Source organism: Erinaceus europaeus, chromosome 3 (genome assembly GCF_950295315.1).
Source record: "Erinaceus europaeus chromosome 3, mEriEur2.1, whole genome shotgun sequence".
Taxonomy (NCBI): Eukaryota; Metazoa; Chordata; class Mammalia; order Eulipotyphla; family Erinaceidae; genus Erinaceus; species Erinaceus europaeus.
Window position 1 is genome coordinate 144,381,900 of NC_080164.1, and position 24,636 is coordinate 144,406,535.

Genomic DNA, 24,636 nt, shown 5'->3' on the forward strand with positions numbered 1-24,636 from the left:
TTCAACCAAGGAAGTCAAAGAAGCCATTAGTTCTGAGCTCCAGGAAGCCAAATACCCCATTCATCATGATCATGGCCTTTAATGGGAATGGGAAAGATACCTGCTAGAGGAGCCCTTTAATCAGGCAGTTTTGCTAAACCACTCAGCTGGAAAGCTTTGTCTTGTCCTATCTATTGACTATGCCTTTGATGCTTCCTGTGCCTTAGCAGACATAGCTCTTAGAAGTGTTTGAGGTGTCAGCTATGCCAGAATCATCCCACCCCTCTTCAACCTCTCTGGCCAGCGCTTTCTCAAACACAGCTTCTCAATTACACATAGACTTTAGCAAGAAGAAAACAAATACTAAGATTGAGAGAACTGATGAGAGAGGTTCTGTTGTCTTCTGCCCTCAAGGCTTAAAGCAGAAGACTAGCTTGTCTCCCTTTTACTAACAAAAAAATAAACAAACAAACAACAACAAAAAAAACAGGGCTGGACTACATGGATCCTTCAGGATGCACAATTTGTACTTGGATTTCAATTAGAGCTGAAAATTATGACACATTAAATAACATCAAATTCCATTCCTTGCCTTGAAGAGCATTATCAACACTGCATTTGCATGAGGAAACTGCAACTGAGGCTGATCTACCCAAACGTCTACCATTAGCCACCAGATGGCAGCAGTTTGCCAATCTCACGAGAGGGCAAAGATCCAAGGCAATCCACGCAAATTTTCTCCTAACCAAATTCAACCTGATCTTACTATGACTTCCTGTGAAGGCCTTAACTAGGGAAGATGTGTTCCAAATTAAGTCCATGATGTCTTTTTTCATGTAATTTTGTCATGATTGTGCTGCAACCAAAAGCACTTGCATATGGATGATGGACATGAAGGGATAGATTCAGTCCAAGTGGGTTCAATTTTACACACACACACACACACACACACACACACACACACCCCAAATGCAGGAACCTGTCTCTCATTGGGAATATGAGGCCAGAAATGTTCAGTTCCTCTTTCCTCTCAATTTACCTTGATGCACTTACTGCTGCTATTTTGCAATATCATCTGTTATATTAAAAAATCACCTTCGAATGACTGAGGTTGAAGCCCCAGCATGGCATCATCACATGTTCTGGAATAGCTCTAGTTCTCTCCCTCTCCCCTACCCCCTCCCCTTCTCTCATGAAATAAATGAAAATGAAACCTATTTTTCAAAGTTTAAGGTAGTTTCAGATTGTTAAATTTTCTAGAATGAGTCTTGGCTTGGGTTGTAAGAAAGACACACACACACACATATACACACACTTCTCAGATTATCTACAGACAGTAGAAACGAAAGGTGTGCTCAGGTGGAGTTACCTGATTTCCTGAATTTGCTCCATGTCAGTAGTGATCTCAGTGAGGTTTTCGATCAGAGTCAGGTTGTCCTTCAGCCAGGATATCCTGGGAGGGGGGTAGGCCTGCACGTCCACCACAAAATGTTTGACTTCGTGCAATCTGACTGTCTCCAGGTGGCTGAAGTTTGGCCTGATTTCAACGAACCCCTTCTCTGTACAGGGAAGAATTTCCATTAAATAAAGATTACCGGGCTAAGCGGCTCCCGAGCACATAGGTGACAAACACGTTAGAAAGCAGAATGTACCATAGACAGAAATGGTGACATTCTTCGCTTCTTTGACCTCCTTGGTGGCCTGTTGGGCAGTACATTCATAATCACCGCTATCTTTCACCGTGGCCTTGTGGACCGTCAGAGTGTACACCAATTTCATGGTCGGGACTTTGATTTCGTCCAGCTCTGTGATGCCTTTGCCTTTCTACAGCAGAAGGAAAGGAAAACCGACTTAAAAAAAACTAGCTCCTGAGAGTGAACCCTCATGTAAATGGTGGGCAGTGAGTGACACGGATGTCTCAGTGTGGGTTCACTGACTACAGCAAGTGTGCCACCAGGGTGTGTGCTGATGGCGGAAGTGGCTCCGCATGGGGGCAGGAGGAGGCAGGTGGATATGGGAAACCTCTGTACCTCCCACTCAGTTTTGCCCTCAGCCTAAGAATCTTCTAAAGCACTCAAATAATTATGTTTACACAAGCTCCATACAAAACTGTTTTTAGAACACTGAGATGTGTGTGCTATACCACCAAAGAAACAAGGCTATGACAGGGTGGGGGGAGACAGCATAACGCTTTTGCAAAAAAAAACACATTTTGCAAAAATGCTTTTGCCTGAGGCTCCAAAGTCCCAGGTTCAATCCCTTGCACCACCAGAAGCTAGAGCTGAGCAGTAATCTGGTAAAATAAAAATAGAGAAAGAAAAAAAAACTATGTCAAAATATTATCAAAGCATAAAACCTATTAACTATTAAATATTTACATACGTATTAAAATAATTTTTAAAAGTTTGTCTTCCTATACTGTCAAGATGATATCCTAGAATGTGACTTGTTTCTCTGCTCCTCTATATTTTATGAAGTATCAACATTACTTTTATTTTCAGACCAAAAACAAGTGTTGTATCAAACAAATCTTTGATTATATATATTTCATTTTTAAAGAGTAAAGGTAAACAAGTATGAACATAAAAATCAAATAGCTTCATATTTAGTGGAAGATATACCCATCTGAATTATGAATAAGGCTTACAAAGCAATCTGTAAAAATGGTCAAGTTCTAGTCTGATGCTTTGGAGACAAAGAGTGGTAGCAAAAGCATGGAAGAGGAAAATGAATAGGAAAGAAAACTACCGAAAGCAAAACAAACAAACAACAACAACAAAAAAGAGAGCACAAATTTGCACATCAGGAATAAAAGCAAAAATATGTTTGTGTGTTTCATTCTCCATGAGGTTGCAGTATTAGAAACTGATCATGTTTGCACAGATGTTGACATTTACTTCTCTTACACACTTAAACAGTACTTTGAGGGCTGGGCAGTAGCTCACCTGGTTATGTGCACACACTACCATGCACAAAGACCTGGGTTCAAGCCCTTGGTCCCTATGTTCGGGGGAAGCTTCATGAACAGTAAAGCAGTGCTGTAGGTGTCTTACTTTCTCTCTCCCTCTCTACCTCTCTCCCTTCTCAATTTCTCTCTGTCCTATCAAATAAATGAAAGAAAAAGAAAAAGAAAAGAAAAAAAGGCTACTAACAGCAGTGGAGTCACCAAGCTCTAGGGATAGCCTGGTAGAAATAAAAACAAAACAAATAAACAGGATCAGTACATTAGAATCAATGAGACCCTGTGTATAAATCTCCAGTGACAAGAAATAGTGTGATGGCTTCGTTCCCCAGCTCCAGCTCCATGCCCCTCTTCTCCACCATTCTGTGTATGTATCCACTTGGAGCAGAACTCCTGTGATTTAGCAAATATCACCAGGTCTTCCTGAACAATTACATCTCTGCCTTTTCAGCGAAGGTGAGCTATGCAAGGAAAAGCCAAGAAAAAAGTCTTGGGGAGGGGAGGGGAAGGTACCTGATGTTTATCAAATGCCTCAAAACCCAAAGGTAGGCAAACCAAGAAAACAAAGAGGTGATGTCCGAGTCAACAATTAACAAGTTTTAAAATTCATTTCTTTGTTATTATTTTTTTCTAATGTTTGGGTTATTATGTTCTAGTCATAGACTCTTCTTCTTTCTTTCTGATGTTGGGGAAGGAAGGTTAACTGTCCAATCTTGGAGCATTCTGAAGGCCCTGGTACAGTTTTTGTCATCACAAGCACATCCTCTGCTCAAAAAGTCATAAAGCCATCTGAATGCTCCCTCCCTTTGTAAGGATGGGCAGCTCAGTGACTTGCCCATCAGGAACTGGTCTTTGAGCTCTGCTGTGCTCCACTCCGTATACCTACCACTTCTCCAGGGTACGTCCAGTGAAAGTTAACAACCTCATTGTCATAGACAGCACAAGTGACCACAATCGTTTCCCCTGCCTTATACACAGTCTTAGGAGTTTCCATTTCTATCTCCAGTTCTGGTGTTGCTATAAAAAAAGAAGAAAGAACAAACACAAGAACCTCAATATACATAGTGTGATCCGAATCTTCATATGGTTTGGATATTTCTTAAAGATTTATTTATCTATTAATATGAGAAAGACAGAGAAGCAGAGCAGCACTTGGCATGCGCGATACCAGGGGTTGGACTTGGGACTTCATGCTTGTGCATCCAATGTTTTAAACACTGTGTGACCTCCTGGGTCATGGTTTGGGCCTTTTTTTTAAGGAAACCATAAAAAGCGATTTGTACTTTGATCCAAACAAAATCCCGCTAAGCTAGAAATCTTGATTTCACCTTGGCGTACATAAACTGGCAGGTAGATAGTTATAATACAGAGAGGCTAGGGAGGTGGCTAAGAAGATAAAACAGGGGAAACAGGAGAGTTGGGCGATAGCGCATCGGATTAAGCGCAGGTGACGCAAAGCGCAAGGGCTGGCATAAGGATCCCAGTTTAAGCCCCCGGCTCCCCACCTGCAGGGAAGTCGCTTCACAGGTGGTGAAGCAGGTCTGCAGGTGTCTATCTTTCTCTCCTCCTCTCTGTCTTCCCCTCCTCTCTCCATTTCTCTCTGTCCTATCCAGCAACGACGACAATAAAATAGCAAAAAAAAATTAAAAAAAGAAGAAGATAAAGCAAAGAACTTGCAATCCTGAAGACTCAGGTTCAATCCTTGGCACTCCCTATGTGGGCACAGGGCTCTAGTCCCACTACCTCCCTCCTTCTTTCTCTTTCTGTCAATAAATAAATAAATCTTAAATACACATCTCTGTATATACAAACAAAATGATAACAGCAGGAAGATAAATAGCAATTTTTTTTTTTTTGCTCCAGGGTTGTTGCTGGGGCTTGGTGCTGGCACTACAAAGCCACTGCTCCTGGCAGCCATTTCTTTTCTTTTTTTTTTTTTCTTTCATTTTTACTGAATAGGACAGAGAGAAATTGAGTGAGGAGAAGGAGAGAGACATTGAGACACCTGCCACTTGCAGCCCTGCTTCACCACTTGTAAAGCAACTCCCCTGCCCACCGGTGGGGACCAAGAGCTTGAACCGGGATCCCTGAGCGGGTCCTTGTGCTTTGTACTATGTGCACTTAACCTGGTGCGCCACTTTCTGGCCCCGTAAAAATAAATTTCAATGAAAAAGAATACCACAGTCCTGAGTGTTCTGGTTAATTATAGCTGTGCCCATTTGCACCACCTATACATTGTGTTTTTTCATTTAATCAATCAGCCTTTCCAGTCCTGAGCTGCTTCAGGCACTTTTCTCCTATGCCATCAGTTCTCTCCTCCTCTCCTTCTCTCTCCCACTCTGCTCCCCAGCACCCTTCTGGAACCTAGTTCAGTGTCTGACATACAGTAAACCTTCAGAAAAGCCAAGAGCCTATTCCATGGCTGTCACACCTACATGCAGGCAGCTGATAAACCTGTTGCCACAGCAAGCATTTATACATTCCCGTTCACATGGGCCACTCACACCAAAGGGGTAAAGTCTACAATGGCAAGCTTTGCTCAGAACTGAAATCACTTTTCTGAAGTGACTAAAATTAATCCAGGCCTCCAAGCCCAACTAGTGTGGGGGTTTGTTTTTGAGGCCTCTGGACTCAGGAATGTGAGCAAAACAGCTAAGAGGCTTATGCAAGAAAAGAATTCCTTACCGTATTTTGAAGTCAACTGATGAAACACAAAATCTGATGGGGGAAGTAAGCAAGTGTTGGCCTTTAGGAACACTTAAACTTAGTCAGATTACAGCCATGGAGATCAGCCCAGCTTTGGATGGGAAGCATGGGGTGCTACACCCCCACATCAGAATTCAGGATTTCCATCACCAGGGACTACTTGTGGTATTTTTAATAACCCTATCTTCTTCTGATTCATTTGCCTGTGAGGAGGAAGATGGGGAAGGGGGTGCCTACCTTTGACTGAGTAGATGTTAAACGGGTCAGTGCGGAACGTCCTTCCTCTGACAACGGCCTCACAGTAATAAGGCCCGAGGGTGAAGGTCCCGTGAAAGCCCTGTTTGCTGTCATAGGAGGCGTGGACCACTATACCATCATCAAATAAGGTGACTTCAGTTTTGGGGTCCGTGGTGCGACAAGGTATGACAGAAGAGTCGTCATTCTCCACAATAACAATATAGTCCGTCATTCCTAGAGGTGCGAAGGCTACATCTGGGTCTGTGGTTGCAGGAAGAAAGAAACAAACCATTGAAATCATTGATTTCATCTTTATGTGGCTATGCACGACAATTAACCCACTGGCATTCTTCTTGATTTTTGTTTGTTTGTTTGTTTTGTTTTGTTTTTTAAGAAATGACTCAAATATTTTACTTATTTTTTTTAATGAGAGAGCTATAGAAAAAGAAAAAGACCAGAACACTGCCCAGCTTTGGTTATGGTGGTGCTGGGGATTGAACATGGGACCTAAGAGTGTCAGGCATAAAAGTTTTTTGAAAAACCACTATGATGGTTCCCCATCCCACCTCTGGCATTCACCTTACTAGGTATGGTTTTACCTCCCACATTATTCCTTTTTTTTTTTTTTTTTGCAGGCATTATTAGTGATTTAATTATGATTAGCAGAATTATAAGATTACAAGAGAACATTTCAAGGCCACACCCACCAGCAAAATTCTGCTTTCCCCCTACTTCAACAATAACCACCATTGTCCTAAACTCTTCTTAGGGATAGTTTGGCTACCTTTTGTCTTTTCTGGCAAGTTCATGTGTGTCAATTCTATATAATCCACATATGAACAAAACAATTCAGTGGTTGCTTTTCCTCTCCTTACTTACCAAGCTAAGCATAATCATTTCAAGTTCCATCTATTTTGTCTCAAAGGATATAATATCACCATTTTTTTTTTTTTACAAAAAAAGGAAACACTGACGAAACCATAGGATAAGAGGGGTACAACTCCACACAATTCCCACCACCAGAACTCCGTATCCCCTCCCCTCCCTTGATAGCATTCCTATTCTTTGACCCTCTGGGAGTATGGACCCAAGGTCGTTCCTATTCATAACCACAGAATGTGAGCTCAGATCTACAAGGAGGCCACATTATTCTAAATGTGTCCTCCTAACACTAGCCATCTGAACAGTCACCAATAATTTTAGAATATGAATGAAGCCAAACTGCCTATCCCCTAATAAAAATTACTGATGAACACTAGTCAGGGGGTGAGATAAAGGCTTTAACACCTGGGAGGGGAGTTGGGCGGTAGCGCAGTGGGTTAAGTGCAAGGACAGGCTAAAGGATCCCAGTTCGAGCCCCCAGCTCCCTACCTGCAGGGGAGTCGCTTCACAGGTGGTGAAGCAAGTTTGCAGGTGTCTATCTTTCTCTCCTCTTCTCTGTCTTCCCCTCCTCTCTCCATTTCTCTCTGTCCTATCTAACAACAAGGACATCAGTAACCACAACAATAATAACTACAACAACAATAAAAAAACAACAAGGGCAACAAAAGGGAAAATAAATAAATAAATAAATAAATAAATATATTTTTAAAAGACTTTAACACCTACTAAAAAAAAGTAAGTGAAAATAAGAAGAGAAAAATAAGTGCTCAAAGCAGTAAAGTAAATTCATCAGTTTAAAATCAGATGCCTTTAGAAATTTCTATCACTTCAAGACAGTAAAATTAAAAATCAATACAGATATTTATCTGTTAAAAATAATGAGGGTTGGGGATATAGCGTAATGGTTATGCAAAAAGCTTTTCATGCCTGAGGCACCAAAGGTCCCAGATTCAATCCCCAGCACCACCACAAACAAGCCAGATGTGAGCAGTGTTCTAGTAAAAAAAAAAAAAAAGAAAAAAAATCTGGAGGCTGGGCAGTGAGTCTCAGGTTGAATACACACATTATCATCTGCAATGACCTAGGATAAAGCCCCCAGCCCCCACCTCTAGGTGGGGAGTTTCATGAGTGGTGAGGCAATATTGCAGATGTCTATTTCTCTGTCGCTCCCTACCCTCTCAATTTCTGTCTAATCAAATAAAAGGAAAAAAGAGAGAAAAAGTGTCCTCCACATGACACAGTGTGTAGAGTGGTGGAGTTGTGTGCATGAGATGCTGAGTTTCACCCCCAGAATCATGTAAATAAATAAATAAATAAATAAATAGTAAATCATTAAAAATAAAAGGGACGGGGGTCGGGCGGTAGTGCAGCAGGTTAAGCGCACAAAGCACAAGGACCAGTGTAAGGATCCCAGTTCAAGCCCCCAGCTCCCCACCTGCAGGGGAGTCACTTCACAGATGGTGAAGCAGGGCTGCAGGTGTCTATCTTTATCTTCCCATCTCTGTCTTCCCCTCCTCTCTCCATTTCTCTCTGTCCTATCCAACAATGAATGACATCAACAATAACAGTAATAACCATAACAAGGCTACAACAACAAGGGCAACAAAAGGGGGAAAAAATGGCCTCCAGGAGCAGTGGATTCATGGCGCAGGCACTGAGCCCCAGCAATAACCCTGCAGGCAAAATAATAATAATAATAATAAAAAGGGAAAGAAAATTCTGCTATCCATAACACATCAGCCATGGATTCCTTTACAATGTAATTCTTTGTATTGTAAAAACAGACTTAGGTTTTTAATGTTAAATAATTTACACACGAATTGGTTTTCAGTGGTGCACACCTGAATCACGTTATCAAGCAATACTAATTCACCAAAATGAAGTGAAAGTCTTCCTTATAACTGTGATGAAGTGAAAGTCTTCCTTATAACTGTGCAGTATATGAACAACACCAATAGCATGGTACTCCTTTTAACCACAGTTCTTGGAGGAAAAAAAAAATACATACAGTGGCCCGGGAGGTGGCGCAGTGGTAAAGCTTTGGACTCTCAAGCATGAGGTCCCGAGTTTGATCCCCGGCAGCACATGTGCCAGAGTGATGTCTGGTACTTTCTCTCTCCTCCTATCTTTCTCATAAATAAATAAAATCTTTTTTAAAAAAATACAAACAAAAAGAGGTGTGTGGAGGTATAGCTATATAGTTATGGCTGTCGACTCAGACAGGTGCAGGTGGGCACACACTGTAAGTGGAGACACAGGTACAGATGAAACCAGCATAGACAGGCACAGGGAAAGCACAGGACTTGCATGCTTAGGGCCACAGCAATGAACATAGCAGAGCTGAGTGGTGTTCTGGTTCTCTCACTCTTGTGCTCGCTCACTCTATCTCTCTCTCTCTCTCCAGCTCATAAAATCATATTTTTTAAATGGAGGTCTTTATTTTGGTGGCCACTCATCTAACATACAACAGTATAATTAATGCCATATATATATATATATATATATATATATATATATATATATATATATATATAATTTAATTGCATTGCAATTCACTCTGGACTTGTGACTGTTTCAACACTGAAATAATCATCTTAGATGAGAGAATCTACTAGTAATATGTATTTCCACCAAGGCCCAAATGACCTTTTGCAGCTCCTTGATCCTGAGCAGTAGATGTAGGGTCTGGGCTTTGTTATATTCAGCAGATCACACATTACCATGTGCAAAGGACCCAGGTTCAAAGCCTCGGTCCCCACCTATGGGGGGAAGCTTCATTAGCAATGAAACAGTGCTGCAGAGGTCTCTCTCTCTCTCTCTCTCTCCCTCCCTCCCTCCCTCCCTCCCTCTCACTGCCCCTCTGTCCTCTCTCCTTCCCTATCCTCCCCTCTCAATATCTCTCTGCCCTATCAAATATCAATAAAGGAATTAGGAAGGAAGGAAAGAATGAAGGAAGACAGGAAAAAATGGCTGCCAGGAGTGGTTGTGTAGGCATTGAGCCCCAGCAACAACTATAAATGTAAACAGGATGTGATTTTTACTATGCAAAGTCACCATCGCAGGTGACTATGGGAACATTTTAAATGTCTTATCCCTCAGCTCTGATAATTTTTTTCTATTTTATTTGACAGGGCAAAGAGAAATTGAGAGGGAAGGGGAAGATAGAGAGGGAGAGAGAAAGACTAGTGAAGCATCCTCCCCACAGGTAGTGAGCCGGGGCTCGAACCTGGGTCCTTCCACATGGTGATATGTGTGCTTAACCAGATGCACCACTGCCAGGCCTCCCTAATAATTCTTTTTTATTGATAATAACATTCAAATGATTGCTATTGAATCCTATATATCCTCTTGCATTTTCCCCAATAGTTATAATTTTTATATATTGCACAAACTTTTAACACAGTGAACCAAGAGGTGGACAGAGAGCACGGTCAGAGGAGGAGTCCAGCTCACCTGGCACATAGATGTACACATGGCTGCCTTCTACCTCACCGTCTTCGGTCACAGTGTTGTTGTAATAGCAAGTGTACAGTCCTGTGTGGGCTGCCGAGGCGTGGGCCACTTCCAGCACCGTCACAAAAAGGCCACTGTTGTTCTCCTCATTTCTGATCTCCACTTTGGGGTCCTCTTCTTCGGGGTACTGCCAACTCACTTCACTCTCCCCTTGGCATTTCAGCGAAAAGGATGAATTCAGCTGCACCACCTTTTCATCTTCTCTGGGAAAGATGGTGGGTAATGAATGCTGGCAGAGGATGAGGCTCAGCCCTGTCAAAGGAAACGCACTCTGAATAGGAGGCAACCAGAAAGGATGGGCTCCCCCTCACTCCACCCCCCACCCCGGAGGACTGAGAGCAGCAACAGTGGCAGCTTATATGAACAATGGTCATTTCTACACAGAAAGCCGTTAGCCTGGATGCCTGTGACAGGCCCCCCATTATAAGAGCCACCACATCTGCTGAGAGAAGCAAATGCTCCAGAGCCCTCAATAGCTCCAACAGACCCCCCCTGGACTCGCCCCTCCAAACACTCAACTGGACAGAGGATGTCGGATGCCAATTCCATATTTTAGACTCTTATGTGGAACCATAAAATATCCCAAGATGGCATAGGCTCCAGCACATATGGGATCTCTATTGTCCACTTTCCCTGCAGAGGTTTCCCTCTGTCAGAATCGGAAGAGGACAGGGGCTAGGGCTGAACAAAGCACAAAGCGCATCTGTGCCTGAGAATTACACAGCTTCCATCTCTTACACCATGCTGGCAGGCCTTCCCTCTAATGGCTTCCAGAAGCCACAGCCAGACAGGGAGGGTTTTCATTCAAGAAGAAGAAGCAGAAGCCCAAGAGAGAGACTCAAAGAAGAAAAGCTCTTCTTACCACCTGAATTCTCAATCTAGCTTCCCCTGTCTATAAAACTGACAGAGAAGATATTATGACTTAATGAACCATTAGCCAGTGATCTTTAATCTCCCTCCGAATTCAGTGGGGGAATCCTGTCCCCACTTTAATACTCATCCACAGTTACTGTGGCTTGTTGTTTTAAAAGCCAGAGCACTCCTCAACAGTGGCTTCTGGTGATGCTGGGGATTGGGCATGGGACCTGGGAGGACTCAGACATGAAAATCTTTTGCAAAGGCATTCCTGTAGTCTGTAAGGGTGGAAGTTATACACATATCTGACTCACTTCTCACCCTGTGGATGGCATACACCGTGAAGGCTTTATGACTATGAAATCACTAGTCTTGCTCAATTCTATCATCTCCACAAGGGTAAGACCTATGACACCAACAGGCTTAAGTTAATACCTCATGCTAGAAAAACATTGTTTTCATGGTGAACATCTGCAATGCATAAATATCTGTAAGGAAACGGACAAAGTCCAATATATTTATTTTTCAACAAATGGCCCAGTGGCAACCTCTTGGTAAAACTTCCCAAGAGTCAAAGAGTGTAACAATCAGACTCCAAGGAGAAAAAGAGGCTCAAAACTTTCCAGCCACTTAAGCACCACCCACTTAGACCAGGTGTGATTTTTTTTAAGGACAGGTGTGATTTTCCAGGCAAGAATTCTCTCTGATTTGTTTCCTTTGAAAGTTCTTGAATTGTTTTAATCTGCCTTCCCTGGAAATCTATAGTGCAGAAAAAGAAATGGTAGAGGGGGCGTTGGGAGGTAGCACAGAGGGTTAAGCGCAGGTGGCGCAAACTGGTATAAGGATCCCAGTTCAAGCCCCCGGCTCCCCACCTGCAGGGGAGTCGCTTCACAGGCAGTGAAGCAGGTCTGCGGGTGTCTGTATTTTTCTCCCCCTCTGTCTCCCCTCCTCTCTCCATTTCTCTCTGTCCTATCCAACAGTGACGACTACAACAATAAAACAACAAGGGCAACAAAAGAGAATAAATAAATATTTTAAAAAATAAAATAAAAAAAGAAATGGTAGAGGAACTTAGGTTATTATTCTTAACACTTTAATGTCAGGATTGTGCATCGACTCAAACGCTCTGGGAAGCCCTCTTGCTCAACTAGAAGCAAGGCAATGCAGCCTATAATTTTCTTTCTTCCTTCCTTCCTTCCTTCCTTTCTTTCCTTCTTTCTTTCTTTTCTTTCTTTTCTTTCAGGGTTATCACTGAGGCCCACTACCTACATTACTCCACTTCTCAGTGGCTATTTTTTATATATGGTGAGAAGCAAACAGAGAGGCGAGAGAGAAAGAGGCTGTAGAGACACCAGCACTGCTCTGCTACTCGTGAAGCTTTCCCACACAGATGGGGATTGGGTGCCTGAGCCTGGGTCCCCCCTAGTGGTAATATGTTCACTCTACTGGGTTCACCACCATCTAGCACCATAATTTCCTTCTTAATTTTTAATATTTTTTCCTTTCTTTCATTTGATAGAACAGAGGGAAATGGAGAGGGGAGGGAAAGAGAGTGAGAGAAAAAGAGAGATACCTGCAGCACTGCTTCACTACTTGTGAAGAGCTCCCCCCTGCTGGTGGGGACCAGAGGCTTGAACCCTGGGTCCTTGTGTATGCTAAGGTGTGTGCTCAGCCAGGTGCACCACCACCCAGACCCCAGACCCAAAATTTTCTACTTCTCGTCACTCTTTTAAACTTGTGCAGAGCACAGGTGTTAGCCATAGGAGCACAGAACAGAAAGGCAAGGCCTCCCTCCAAAGAGCTCAGACTTGGGGTCCATACCTGTGAGGAGGCAGCTGAGGACCAGGAGTGCCCAGTGGGATGTCCCCATCATTGCAGAAAACTGAAAAGTCAAACAGAAGTCATGTGAGTCAGCACCAATGACCCATAAACCACAAATAACCCACATATGCCGCAGGAAGGGAAATGTCTATGGCATCACTTCAGGGCAGAGAGGGAAGAACTGGCTGAGAGACAGGGCCACCTGAGGCAGAGGAAGCCGTCCTTGCTGGCACTCCGCTCTCCCAGTCTGACAAGTCTCACGGTATGCTCTTGGCATAAATCCAGGAGAACTGTTCCTTTTGAGCCATTGCAATTGAGAATGTGAAACACCAACAAACATATGGATTTGCTCTACTCCCAAAGACCAGCTGTTTTCACTCCAAGTGAGCTGTCACTTTGTGTGTCACAAGTACTCTGTGGTTCACAACAGAAAAATATATGAAGGTCACATTTCTGAAAACTCTTGGAAAAGACTCTTTGGGAAGTGGCCTGTATCTCTTGATTAACTGTTCTGATTGAGGGGTGTGGTCTGTTCATTTCTGTGGAGCCAAGACCTCGTACATGCATAATGCAGGTCACTTTTCCTTCAGGTGAAGAGACAGGAAAAAGCTCTCATCACAGCACCTGATCTCCGGTGGTGCCTGGCTCCAAACTGAGTGCATATGGTGCATGGACCTTCCTGGTGAGTTCTCTCTCCGGGCCCTGCTCTATAGAGTTTTGGAAAGTCCCTCTAGCCACGACCTCTCAGAAGTATTGTCTCCCTGTGACACAGAGGGTGAGGCCGGGCCCCCTGCCTGCTTTCCTCAAGGACCTACTGCTGCAGTCACAGTTGAGCCCATGGAGGTGTGGAGAACCTGCAGACCAGGAGGAGCAGCAGCAGAGACAGCAAAGAGAGAAAATGGCAGAGCAAAGAGCAATCACAGCCCTGTGTTTGCAGGGTTAGAGCTTATTTTCCCATTAAGGTGACAGTACCTGTAGGAACCAAGCTCTCAGCTCTCTGACTTCCTGTTAGGGGTGTCTGTGGGTGAGAAGCAAGGAAATGGGAAAGAAAATTAAGGGAGGAAAAACAAAAGAGGGGCCCTGTGGTCCTGGGATGAAATCACGGAACAGTTCTGGTGCTCAGCTCTCTGAAAAGGCCCCTTTTGCTAGCCTTGCTCCTGCTCCACGAAGTGCCCCATGCACTGCATTTCTCCCTCCCCCTCCACGTCCCACCTTAAGTCATGGATAAAGGAGTCTCACTAACTTCTATAAGAAGGAACTGTCAATGAGTTTCCAGGGGCCAGGGTCACTAAACACTCAAGAACCTGTTGACAAGAAGCAAAGACACAACCCTGGCACCACATGGAAGGTGCTACAGCACTGCAAGAATCTCCAGTGCTGCAGTGTCTCTTCCTCTCTCTACTGTCAGATGACTCTATCGGGAAGAAAGAGCCATTCAGAGTGGTGAAAGCACACGTGTGAAGCTCTGTGAGAGAGAGACAGTCAGACAGACAGACGACTGCAAATTGTTTCCAAGGAAGATGTGAGAGGAAGTCATGTCTACCCAGTCAGAGTTTGTCGTGTGTACCTGTGATTTTAGATGTGGCAGTGGAGACTCAGAGAAGTTTAGCAAAGGATCAGAAGCTACACAGCTGGTGGCAGTGTAACAGTTCTAACGCAGTGTCTGTGTAATGCAAAAATCACACTTCACACTCTCTGCATTCACCAGATGGTCTCTCTCAAGGGAAGGTCAGAGTTTCAGCTCTGTGTAAGCCCCTCTTCCCTGCCCCCATTGATTTCCTCATGCAAATTGTCCCCAGTTCGCCTGCTAGGCTCACCCCAGGGACAGAAGCACAGTTGCAGAGCTGCGAACCCAAATGCAATTTGCACAGTGCTGGCTGGAACACTGGGAGTCTGGACTTCCACCACTGCGGGGCAAGGGCACAGCAGGCCCCAGAGCCAGGCTCGCCAGCCCATTTGCCACAATTAGCAGCAAAGGCCTGTGTGCTTGTACATATAAATATCAGCCTCCCACTGCTAATCCACTTAGCGCACTTCAAAGGAACCCTCTGCAGCCAGCTTGAAGCCTGGGGTTGTATCACATTATACCCTGTATTTCTTCAGCGGAGTTTGCCAGCCACGCCATCTTAAGCCTTGCTCTGGGGCTTCACAGGGCAGCGGACACTCTGACCCAGCCAGGCCCCAACAGATTTCCTTCTGCCCAGCCAGATAGGGTGGACCCAGGCCTGCTGCCAGAGGGACATTATTTACTGACTTACAAAGTGGGTAGTGAAAGCAGGGTCCTCCCCACCACCCCGCTAAGTGAGCGATAATGATGCGAATGCTAAAGCTCAACATGTGTTTGTTCAAGAGTTCCACCTCCCTGCTCTGATAAGAGGCGTTCCCTGGCTGGAAACCCAGGCGGATTCGTGAAAGTGCCATGCCCCCATCTCATCTGTAACGCAGACAATTCTCTGGTGAGTGATGGTAGCATGTCTGCCCTCCAGGGAAATGATAGAAAACCTTAGGAGAGAATGGACTCCCCCAGTGATTAGCCCTGGAGCGAGACTCTCCAGGAGTTCATCTTCCTGTTTCTGGTACTTTGTACGCAGGAAGAAGCACTCATCCTGTCTCAGCAACCCTGGTACTGCAGTCAGATTACACATTTAAGCCACAAACTCAGAAACAGCGCATTACAGGTAAATGAGAATAAGTGACCTTGAAAGGAGGAACAGCAGATTTCACTCCAGTCCTTTCTATATGGAAGCATTTCCCCCACACCAACTACTGTAATGCTGGACTTGGGTTTTAAATTCTCAACAGCCACAAGTCAGAATCAGCCATTCTCAGGCAAGGGACTCCAGGCCTCCCTGCCCACCCTCATCCTCTCCTCCAGAAGATGGGTTGGAAAGAAATCGCACTGGGCTCTACTCAGATTCCATATCTAAGACCGGAGGCACCTCTCTGAACCTTAGTCTCTTCTAAAAACAGGGACCAAAAGACTAACAACACCTGACTTTCATTGCCGGACTACATTCCTGCACCGACTAACCTATAGATCCAGAGCTTTGAAAAGGGCAGCTTCTGATTTTTCATATCCAATCTCTTTCTGTAGACTCCATAAATGTTTCATATGAGGAAAACATTGGAGTGGCCATTTCACTTCTCCCAGCCTCATCGGCCAGGTGACTGGCCCCAACATCACCTACAGAGTGGAATCAGAAGTGGATCTGAGTTCCGACTCAGTCTGAACCCACTGTAGTTACTAAGATTCCCATTAAGAGAAGAGAGTTCATACAGTCACAGAAACAGAACCACAGATCTGTGTGCTGCAATTCTTCTTTCTCGTCCCCTCATCTCTGCAAACAAAAGTGCAGAGCCAGTGGGTGTGAGGTGATCCACTCAGCTAGAGGAAAAGCAGCAAGCCAGGCCAGGGCCTGACTCCACAAGTCAGAGCTCTGCATTTCAGAGCCAGAGAGCCAGCTTCCTCACCCCCGACTGGCAGGCAGAGCTGTGGGTATAGGGTTTCACCCCACCCTGGCCTGATTAAAGGCCACTGGAGACTCTCTTACAGTCCTCCAAGCCACTGAGGACTTCAGGGCTTAGATCACTGAGGTTCAGTTAATCTTGGCCCTCCAAAGTTAATTCTAACTGTGAAAATGACATGTCCTGCTTCTCCCCTACTTGGTCTCTTAACTTCAGCCCAAGCAGGTCTATACGGTTGGCAACGTCACTCAGGGTGTGTTTCCAGGCTCCGAACACCCACCCCAGCCCATGTTGTTGTTTTGGTTTCCCTGAGCTCCATTAAACATTCCAGTGAGGGGTGAGGGCTGGAGCATTTTTTACAGGAGTGTACTTTATGGGACAGTCTGAGCTCACAAGACATCTGCTTGTCCTGTCCATTTTGTTGTTCTGTTTTGTGTTGAGCTCACTGCTGAGTTCTGGCTTAAGGTGGTGCAGGAGATTGAACTGGGGGACCCAGAATTCATTAACCTTTCTATTCCAGCTGCATCAGAGATTCAGCCACGGATACTAAAATGACACTTGTTTTTGATTGCCTAAGGGGGCCATCTTAGGCATGGAAACTTTTAATGCATTTGAACTTGAGATCACCCCGGGCCATCACACATATGCTAGAGTTTCACTCGCAAAGGGAAATGCAAATATCTCCACACCTTCCAAGTTAAATCCATCCCTGTAATCGGATTCAGTAATGACGCACTTTGCTTATTACACAGAGGCAACGAAGTAAATTAAGCGGGGAAACTGAGAAAAGTCCACAAAATAAACAAAATAAAACTGTCTACACAATGAGTCTCGCAGTCGTGCAGGGAAAGAAAGCAGGGAAAGAAAAGCAGGAAATAAAAAGCAGGGAAAGAAAAGGATCTTCAACTTGATCAACTGAGCGAAAATGGCCTGTTAGGTAGATTGTCCTGCTAGTTCAGAATCTCCGCAGAGATCAGTAGAGGGTTATTGCAGTTCTGCAGTGTTGCCAGAAGATGACAGTGTTGGTCTAAGGACTTGCATCCCCGGGCTCCCGAAGGGTTTATTTATTTATTTATTTACTTTTTTTTTTTTTTTTTTTTTTTTAACCAGAGCACTGATCAGCTCTGGTTTATAGTGGTGCCGAGGACTGAACCTGAGACTTTGGAGCTTCAGGCATGAGAGTCTCTTTGCATAACTATTATGCTATCTACCCCCACCTAAATTCTCTTATTTTAATCTTAACTTCCAATCTCTCTTTTGCTTGAACTGGACTGTTAGGGTTCGCGATGTCTTCAGTTTAACAGAAAACTGCTTCCCAAATTGCCTAACGCTGTACGGGGCCCCTGCAGAATTCGGCAAAGGTCCATTCACTTCGTCCCTGCGAGCCCCGGGGAAACTCCCTATCCCCCCACACCCACCCACCCCACCCCACCCCACCCCACCCCAGAAAAAAAAACGCGGCCTTTGCAATCCAGCAGTAGAAGCTGCCCGGGAGGAGGGTGCGACTTTCAGGACTGACTGCAGTCAACACTCCCTTGGGGAGGGAGCAGCCGGCCGCGCAGGGCGGAGGCGACTATATGCTGAGTTCGAAACCCGCCTCCCGCACTCAACCCCCATCGCGAGCAAACTCGCCCGGCGGCGACTGCGGGTTGACTGGAAACGACTGTCCTCCTTGCACAATAACACGGGGTTGTAAAACAAACAAACAACCACAGGACGCCTGCCGGGCGGGGGCGCTTTCAAGAGGCTAGAAAACAACCATCGGCGATTGCATCCCCAAGTCCTGGGGGAGGGGGTTAAGAGGGCTCCGTCCTTCGCCTTCCTCAGTTTCTCCCACATTTAATCACGAAAACGCGACCTCCCTTTTCCCCAAACATAGAGACCCTCCTTTCTCCCACCCAGCGCCCTCGCCCTGTGCTTACACGCGGCCTGTCAGGCATCTGTCCCGGAGCCCCTGTCCGCCCCCCGCCCCCCGAACTGGCAACGAGGGACCCGGGCTGGCATTTCGGGAGCCCCAAAGGCTTGAGCCCCGACGCGGAGGCAGCACAGACCGCCCTGAGGCAGGAGAGAAGGGGTAGCGCTCCGGTCGCCCGCTAGAGGGCGCTGCGGCCCCGCGAATCTTACCCGGCTCCCGCTCGCCCGCGGTCGTTCAACCTCCAGAGACCCGACAGCGCAGCCGGGACTGCGACTCAGTCCCCGGGGCTCCGCGCCCGACCCGCTGCCCTCTACCCCGCTGCAGCCGCCCGGCGTGGCGCCTCTGCGCGCTCGGGGCTCGGTCTCCCCGGGTTGTGGCGGTGGCGGCGCCCGCCCGTCCCGAAGCTGCGCCCCCGGTGGCTGCACCCCGTCTCAGAGCCTCGGCCGCCGCTGCGCCCCAAACTCTGCGCTGGGCGTCAGCATTGTTTTCGGCTGAGACCTGAGAGGGGGCCGGGCCGGTTGGAGGGGTGGAGTGGAGAGCAAGAGGGGGTTTAGGGTTACAGCAGGGCGCCAGCGCCTCCTGTGGGCCCAAAGACGACACGGCGGCCGGCAGCTGCTCGCAAAGACGGGGCGAGGCGAGACTGTGTCCTCTCGGCTTTGCAGGACCCTGCATCCCCCACCCCGCGCCCCACGGTCGCCCTCCGGGATGCCCCGGTCCGGCACAAACGCGCCCCCCAGCGCCTCTGGCTTCTTCCATAAGAGAAAGCTAGGGATACCTGCAGCCCGCAGGGAAGTCAGTGCCCCCAAAGTTCGAGGTTCTCCTACGCCCCTGCCGTCCGCTTCTCTAGCTGACTCCGAATAAAACAAAGGAGAAATTGCCGACCCACCTCTGCAAAAGACCAGCATCGGCAGAGCCCGATGGGGAAAGGGGAACAACGCATCCCCACTCTACCTCCCGCGCGGATGGCGGCCCCTCGAGACCGCTCCCCGCACCCCCCGACGGCAGTATGCGGGCTCCAGGAGAGAGGCTGGCACCGCACCTCTGGGTTCCCGAGGCATCTCGCCCCTCTCCCCAGAGCCGCCACTTTCTATCCGCAACATAGAGCCTGGACACCGCCCCCCGAGTCCAGAGGCGGGTGCTCCGCCCGCTGGACCCGCAGGAAGGTCCCCCACTCCCGAGGATGCGCCCCGGCCTAGCGCACCGCCCACGGCTGGCCCCCAGGAGGCATCCAGCCGGCCGCCCCGGCGCCAGACGCCTCTGCAGCTGGAAGGCCCGACGCCCCTCCCCCTCCCCCTCAGCCCGCGCCCGGCTCTGTAGAGGGACTAGAAGCCCTGGCCTGGGGCTTTGCAGAGGGCCCCTCTCATTCTACTACAGGGCTGGTCCCAGGGACGACTACCGAGTTCTCCCCCACCGCTTTCATCTGCACATGCCCTCCCCCACCCCCCCACCCCCCGCGCGCCCAGATCCCCCACCTCTCCCCTGCCCCGGACTCAAGTCCTGGAGACCAGCGACACTTGGAACAAACCCAAAGAGAGACTGTTCGAAGAGACCCCTGCAGGGAGTGACAGGGTGTCTGGGCGAGGCTAGCCTGCTCTCGCCTGTCGGGGAGCGCTGGACGGTGTCCCTCTGTAGTGAGAGTCCTGCAAAGTGTGTGTGTTGGGGGCGGGGGGCGCGGTGCAGCACGAGCAGCGGCCGCGAGAACCAGATGAGGGCTGTAAAAGCCAGAGCCCGCAAGGCAGCAGATGGGGTATGCTTGCCCCCTCCACGGACCCGGGTTCGAGGTCTCTAGGATGTTAGTCCCGTCTGAGGTGTGGCTGCTTCTGCCCCCTTTCTATCCCTGATGGCTCCCCCTCCCCCGAGAAGCTGCCTGGTTCTGGACCGCAGCAAGGAGGGAACGCCACAAGGCGAGTCCAAAACGTTGAGCAATTCCACCGCGAAGCCAAAAAGCCATTTCCCACACGGACCAGGTCGGTGATTCTCCCTGCGGCTCGGCCCAGCGCGGGGACCCCAGGACCCCACGAGGGCCACGGACGCAGCCCCCTGCCCCTACCCCATCCGGCTCGGCCTAGCCCTCCACGATGGCACGGGCTGAAACTTCTTCTAGGATCTCGCTCTGAACATCTGGGTTCTTCGGTGTGGTGCCTGCTCTCTTCTGGCTACGAGGCGGACAGACAAGACTCCAGGCGGGCCGGGCGGCCACGCGGGTGCGGGCCACACTCTCTCCCCAGTTCGAAACTCAACAGTCACCGGTCCCAGCTGCTTCAGAGCCAAGTGGACGCCGCCCGGGAGAGGCTGAGCTCACGACTAAACGCCGATCTCCATGGGGACAAACGGCGGGAGGCTCCGGAGCGGGAGGAGGGACCAAGGGTTAGGGAGAAGGCGACACTGCTCAGGGCCACTGCCACGCGTCCCCACACGGCCAGGGCGCTGAGGCTGGGACGCCGGCCCCCGGAGAGGTTGTGAGGATACCTGGGCCCCCATCTCTTTCTTACCTGAAACCAAGTCTCTGGGCACAGAGTCGTTAAGTTAGCTCTGCGCCGGGAGCTCGGTACTTTTTTCTGCGCCGGGAGCTCGGTACTTTTCTGGAAACTGTTTTTGCCTCTTCCTTCCCGTGGCCGGGGCTGGGCAGCCGGTAAGCCCGGGATTTTTGCAGAAGCAACTCCAGCAAGCAAAGAAGGCACAGAGAGACTGAGTTGCCGCGGGGGAGGGGGGTGGGCGCACGCACAATGGGCGCCCCTCGGAGCGCGGTTCCAAATTCCTCAAATCCCAGTTACAGGAATGCCAGGCTGCGGCGGCGTCCTCACCCAATGTGTTTGTCATTACTTCAGGCTGCCTGCCCTCCCGCCCGCGCTGGGGCCACCACCCGAGCGCACTGCAGAGCAGGCGCCCGCCGCGTCACACCCCACTGACCCCCGCACACGCAGGGGATCTCCCCCAAACCCTCGCCCACGTAGGAGTCCCCTCCGCCCATTGCGTCGACGCCGAGGTTGTGCTGAGTCAGGCCGGGGCTCGCACCCGGGGCAGCGCCGTCCAGTAACCGCACACCCTGTGTCCGCGGGTTGCGCACCCGCGGACACCCAGCTCCGCGCCTCCAGCCGAGCCCTGCGCACCCCCACGTCCGGCTCGGCGCTCCTCTCCCCCGCCGCCCTCCAGCCGCGCTGTCCCGCCAAACCACTAGTAAGGATCATGAAAATACTCATTAAAAACCTGTCGCCCTTCGAGACCCGCTGCCAAGCTAGGACAGACACCTCTGCCCCCATTCCCAGCATTGCTTAGTGCCCTACCCAGTATGCACGCACCCCACCCCAGCCCCCAAACAATCTCAAAAGTGCTAGCCTAAACCATTTCTTGAGGAGGCCTTGGAGTTGGTAGACAAACACCACTCGTTAAAAAAAAAAAAAAGGTCGAAGATGTGTGTTTCATTTTTCAACCCCTAGATTTTCGAACTCTGTGACTATCCTCCATAGTGAAATTTATTTTTTTAAGTCACTGAAAAATACATAAATAAATAAATTCACCTCTGGATGCTCAGCTGGAATTCAACTCCTTTTTTTTTTTTTCCCTGTCATCGACCAAAGTTTGGGTGAATGTATTTCCCTCCTTCTGGCCCCGACCAAGGACTAGGAAGAAATAGCATTTCTCTGCTCCCTTACCTCGCCCTCGGGTGTCAGCTCGCGGTGGGGCTCCTACATATGGAGAAGCGTGTCCGCGGCCTTGTCCCCTCCTGCAGTCCCCGCCACTGTTTCTCTCTCTCGAGCTCCAGCTGTAATGGGCTCAAAAACCGCGTTTTGTAATTGATTCAATGTTAGAGTCCATCCTTCTAAAACTAATCATTTGCTCTAAGTAAATAGCTGTCAGGAAATGAAGTCTCCCCCACACACCCTCCCCCCCCCCCACCTTGGCCTCTTCAAAATAAAAGTTGCCTTCAACTCTGTGAGCCCTGAAGCTCCTAGCCTACCGGTTGCGCCTTGGCTTAGTGCTCTTATACAATCAGGGGGTCCAGCCCCAACCCCTAGACAGCTACAACAACTGGGATGGGGGGAGGCGGGGTGAAGCCGACCAGATGGGGTGGGGGTAGTGGGAGGGGTGGTTGTTGATGCTTTGCCGGGAAAGGGGTTGATGAAACTCCTAACCGCCCACCGCTTGCAGAATGAACGTCTCCTGACTTTGGGGATGTTTGCCTACGAGGCTCCAGCGTTCCGTGCGCTCTTCGAAGCGAGGAGCAAAGAACTTGCAAAACTGCAGCACACGGCCCGCGAGAATGGGCATCTCCACTGAAGGACTGTCCCTCTACTAGAAGTTCCCAGCCCGCCTAGAACCGGTGGCTTGGGGGATAGCCCCATAGAGTGGAAGTACCATAGAATTGGCTGAGCCTCTAACAAGAGCAGGCAAACTGTTGAGTCCAGTGTGAAGATGATGGGGCTTTGTTCCTTTTTGTTGTTGTTGATGGGGTGGGGGACGACAAAGCATCAAGAGTCTGTGTGGGCTTGGAACGCCGTCCGAAACCGCGACCTTTACTCCCCTGGAGCCCTTATCTTGGTCGTGCCTTTGTTTTTCGGGGTAATCTGGGGCGAGGTTGCCCGGGTTTCCGTCACGCACACAAAACGGCTCGGGCTGGGGTGATTGGAGAAGCTGTTGCATCGAGCCCGCCACCTCCGCTTTCCGGGACAGGGTGCATCTGGACCCAGATCACTCTCCCTCCGGGAGCCTGAGCCAAACCCTAAGATTGCCCAGAGGTGCAAAGCGGAGCCCCCAACCCCGGACCCTGAGCTCCAGGCTGGAGACCCTGCAGAGCGAGGCTGTCTTGCCAGTGGAAGATAGGGGGCGCTGACGCTCCAGGAACCAAACGCTGATCGAGTGGGCTTCGCAGCGAGGGCGGGGGAGGGGAGCGGGTCCGGGTTCCCGGCCTCCTCTGGTTTTAAAATCCTGCGGGGTGGAGGGGGTCCTCCTGTGTCTCCTCGCGACAGCCCCCACCCCCTACCCAGGCCACGCACACACAGGCGCACTCACAATGGCCAGGACAGCCAGGGTGCGACAGGAACGTGTATCGGCCACCACCTTCTGCTTCATGAGAAAGGAGGACAAGGGACAGTGGGCAAGGGAGAGTAACGAAGACGTGATCACAGGGGTGCCAAGGTGCTGTGCTCCACCGGGCCGTGCTCTGGGATGCCAAGCTCGGAGAGGAGGCTGGGCCAGGGGCTCCATCCTGTGGCCCTCTGGGCGCACGCCCCCCCACCCCCCCCCCCCACACACACCCTGACTTCGGCTGACTGCGCTGCTCACTATTACTAACACATGTTCCTTCAGGAAATCATTGGAGGCAAATATATGAACAGCCCCTTGTTCGGAATGCTAACAGGATACCGTAATGTTTGGAAAGAATGAACCGCGTCTAGCGACATCCCCTGCCCCCAAATCAAGCAAGAGTGCAGAATAATAGGGGAAAGTGGGTGCTGGCTTTCAGGGTATTAATAAAGAAGAGCTGATTATATTTATATATATACCATGATTTTTATACTAAGCACCCAAGGGAGAGGAGGGTACAAAGTGAGGCAGGGAGCTTGCTTTTGAGTGGAAAATCCTCCAGTCCAGTCGCTCCTGAGTCTCCCGAATACAGGGCCTCAGGGCTCCCGGCCGACAAATGGTAACTTCACAGCTCATTTCAGTGAGGCTTAAAGGGGGCTGAGAAGCCGGCTGGGCGGGGGTGTCTTCAGACAGTGGCTTCTCGGGAGTGTAAAAGTAGAGGGAATGGATGAGCCGGTGAGCACCCAGTTGTCCTTCTGGTAGTAATTACCTGCCTAATTTGAATGATGCCTTTGTTATGATCACTAACAAACATATGCTAAAGGTTTCCATGTGTGACATTCCAGAAGGTTTAAAGGCTGCGGAGTTGACTCCTGGGATAGCACGTCGGTGGGGGGTGGAGTAGGAAAGCAAATGGTTGGGGTAAGGAAGGTTTACCCGGGTCTGGGCCCCACAGAGAAGATGGAAGAGGGCTTAACATCTGCCTCCCTTGCAAAGAAAAAAAAAAAAAAGGAAAATAAACCCAGAGCAACCTCTGGGCTGCAGGCTCTGGAAAGAGGCGTTTCTTTTCTTAAAGCGAGTCCAGCCCCGCAGCCCCTGCCCGCCCGCTCCTCCCGCGGCTCATAGGTGGGTTTAAATCCCGGGCTGCAGTCCGGGGCTGGAGGAGAGGTCGCGGCTGCGGGGAGGTGGAGCAAGCCCAGCCTCGCTCTGGCCGGGTTGTGCTAAGATGCATCCAGATTGTTCCCAGGACGAGCGGGGTCCTGGGTGGTCCTGGAGC

The 24,636-nt window shown here is 49.0% G+C and overlaps 1 protein-coding gene across 3 annotated transcripts in view; it reads right to left on the minus strand.

The window, feature by feature from the left end:
* PDGFRA (platelet derived growth factor receptor alpha) overlaps nucleotides 1–22,169 on the minus strand; it is a 48,443-nt gene extending 26,274 nt beyond the window's left edge. Inside the window, exons 1-7 of one of the 3 annotated variants that reach the window (XM_007539721.3) lie at nucleotides 21,989–22,169; nucleotides 12,956–13,016; nucleotides 10,220–10,531; nucleotides 5,885–6,145; nucleotides 3,828–3,958; nucleotides 1,632–1,803; nucleotides 1,349–1,538 (exon numbers count right to left, since the gene is read on the minus strand). In XM_007539721.3, coding sequence (XP_007539783.2) covers nucleotides 1,349–1,538; nucleotides 1,632–1,803; nucleotides 3,828–3,958; nucleotides 5,885–6,145; nucleotides 10,220–10,531; nucleotides 12,956–13,007 — 1,118 coding nt within the window. In that variant the 5' untranslated portion in view covers nucleotides 13,008–13,016; nucleotides 21,989–22,169. Of the gene's footprint in view, nucleotides 1–1,348; nucleotides 1,539–1,631; nucleotides 1,804–3,827; nucleotides 3,959–5,884; nucleotides 6,146–10,219; nucleotides 10,532–12,955; nucleotides 13,017–18,544; nucleotides 18,697–19,221; nucleotides 19,384–21,988 lie in introns of those variants that run through there. The other 2 variants (XM_060188048.1, XM_060188049.1) reach the window with 2 other exon arrangements.
* Nucleotides 22,170–24,636: the final 2,467 nt, after the last annotated feature.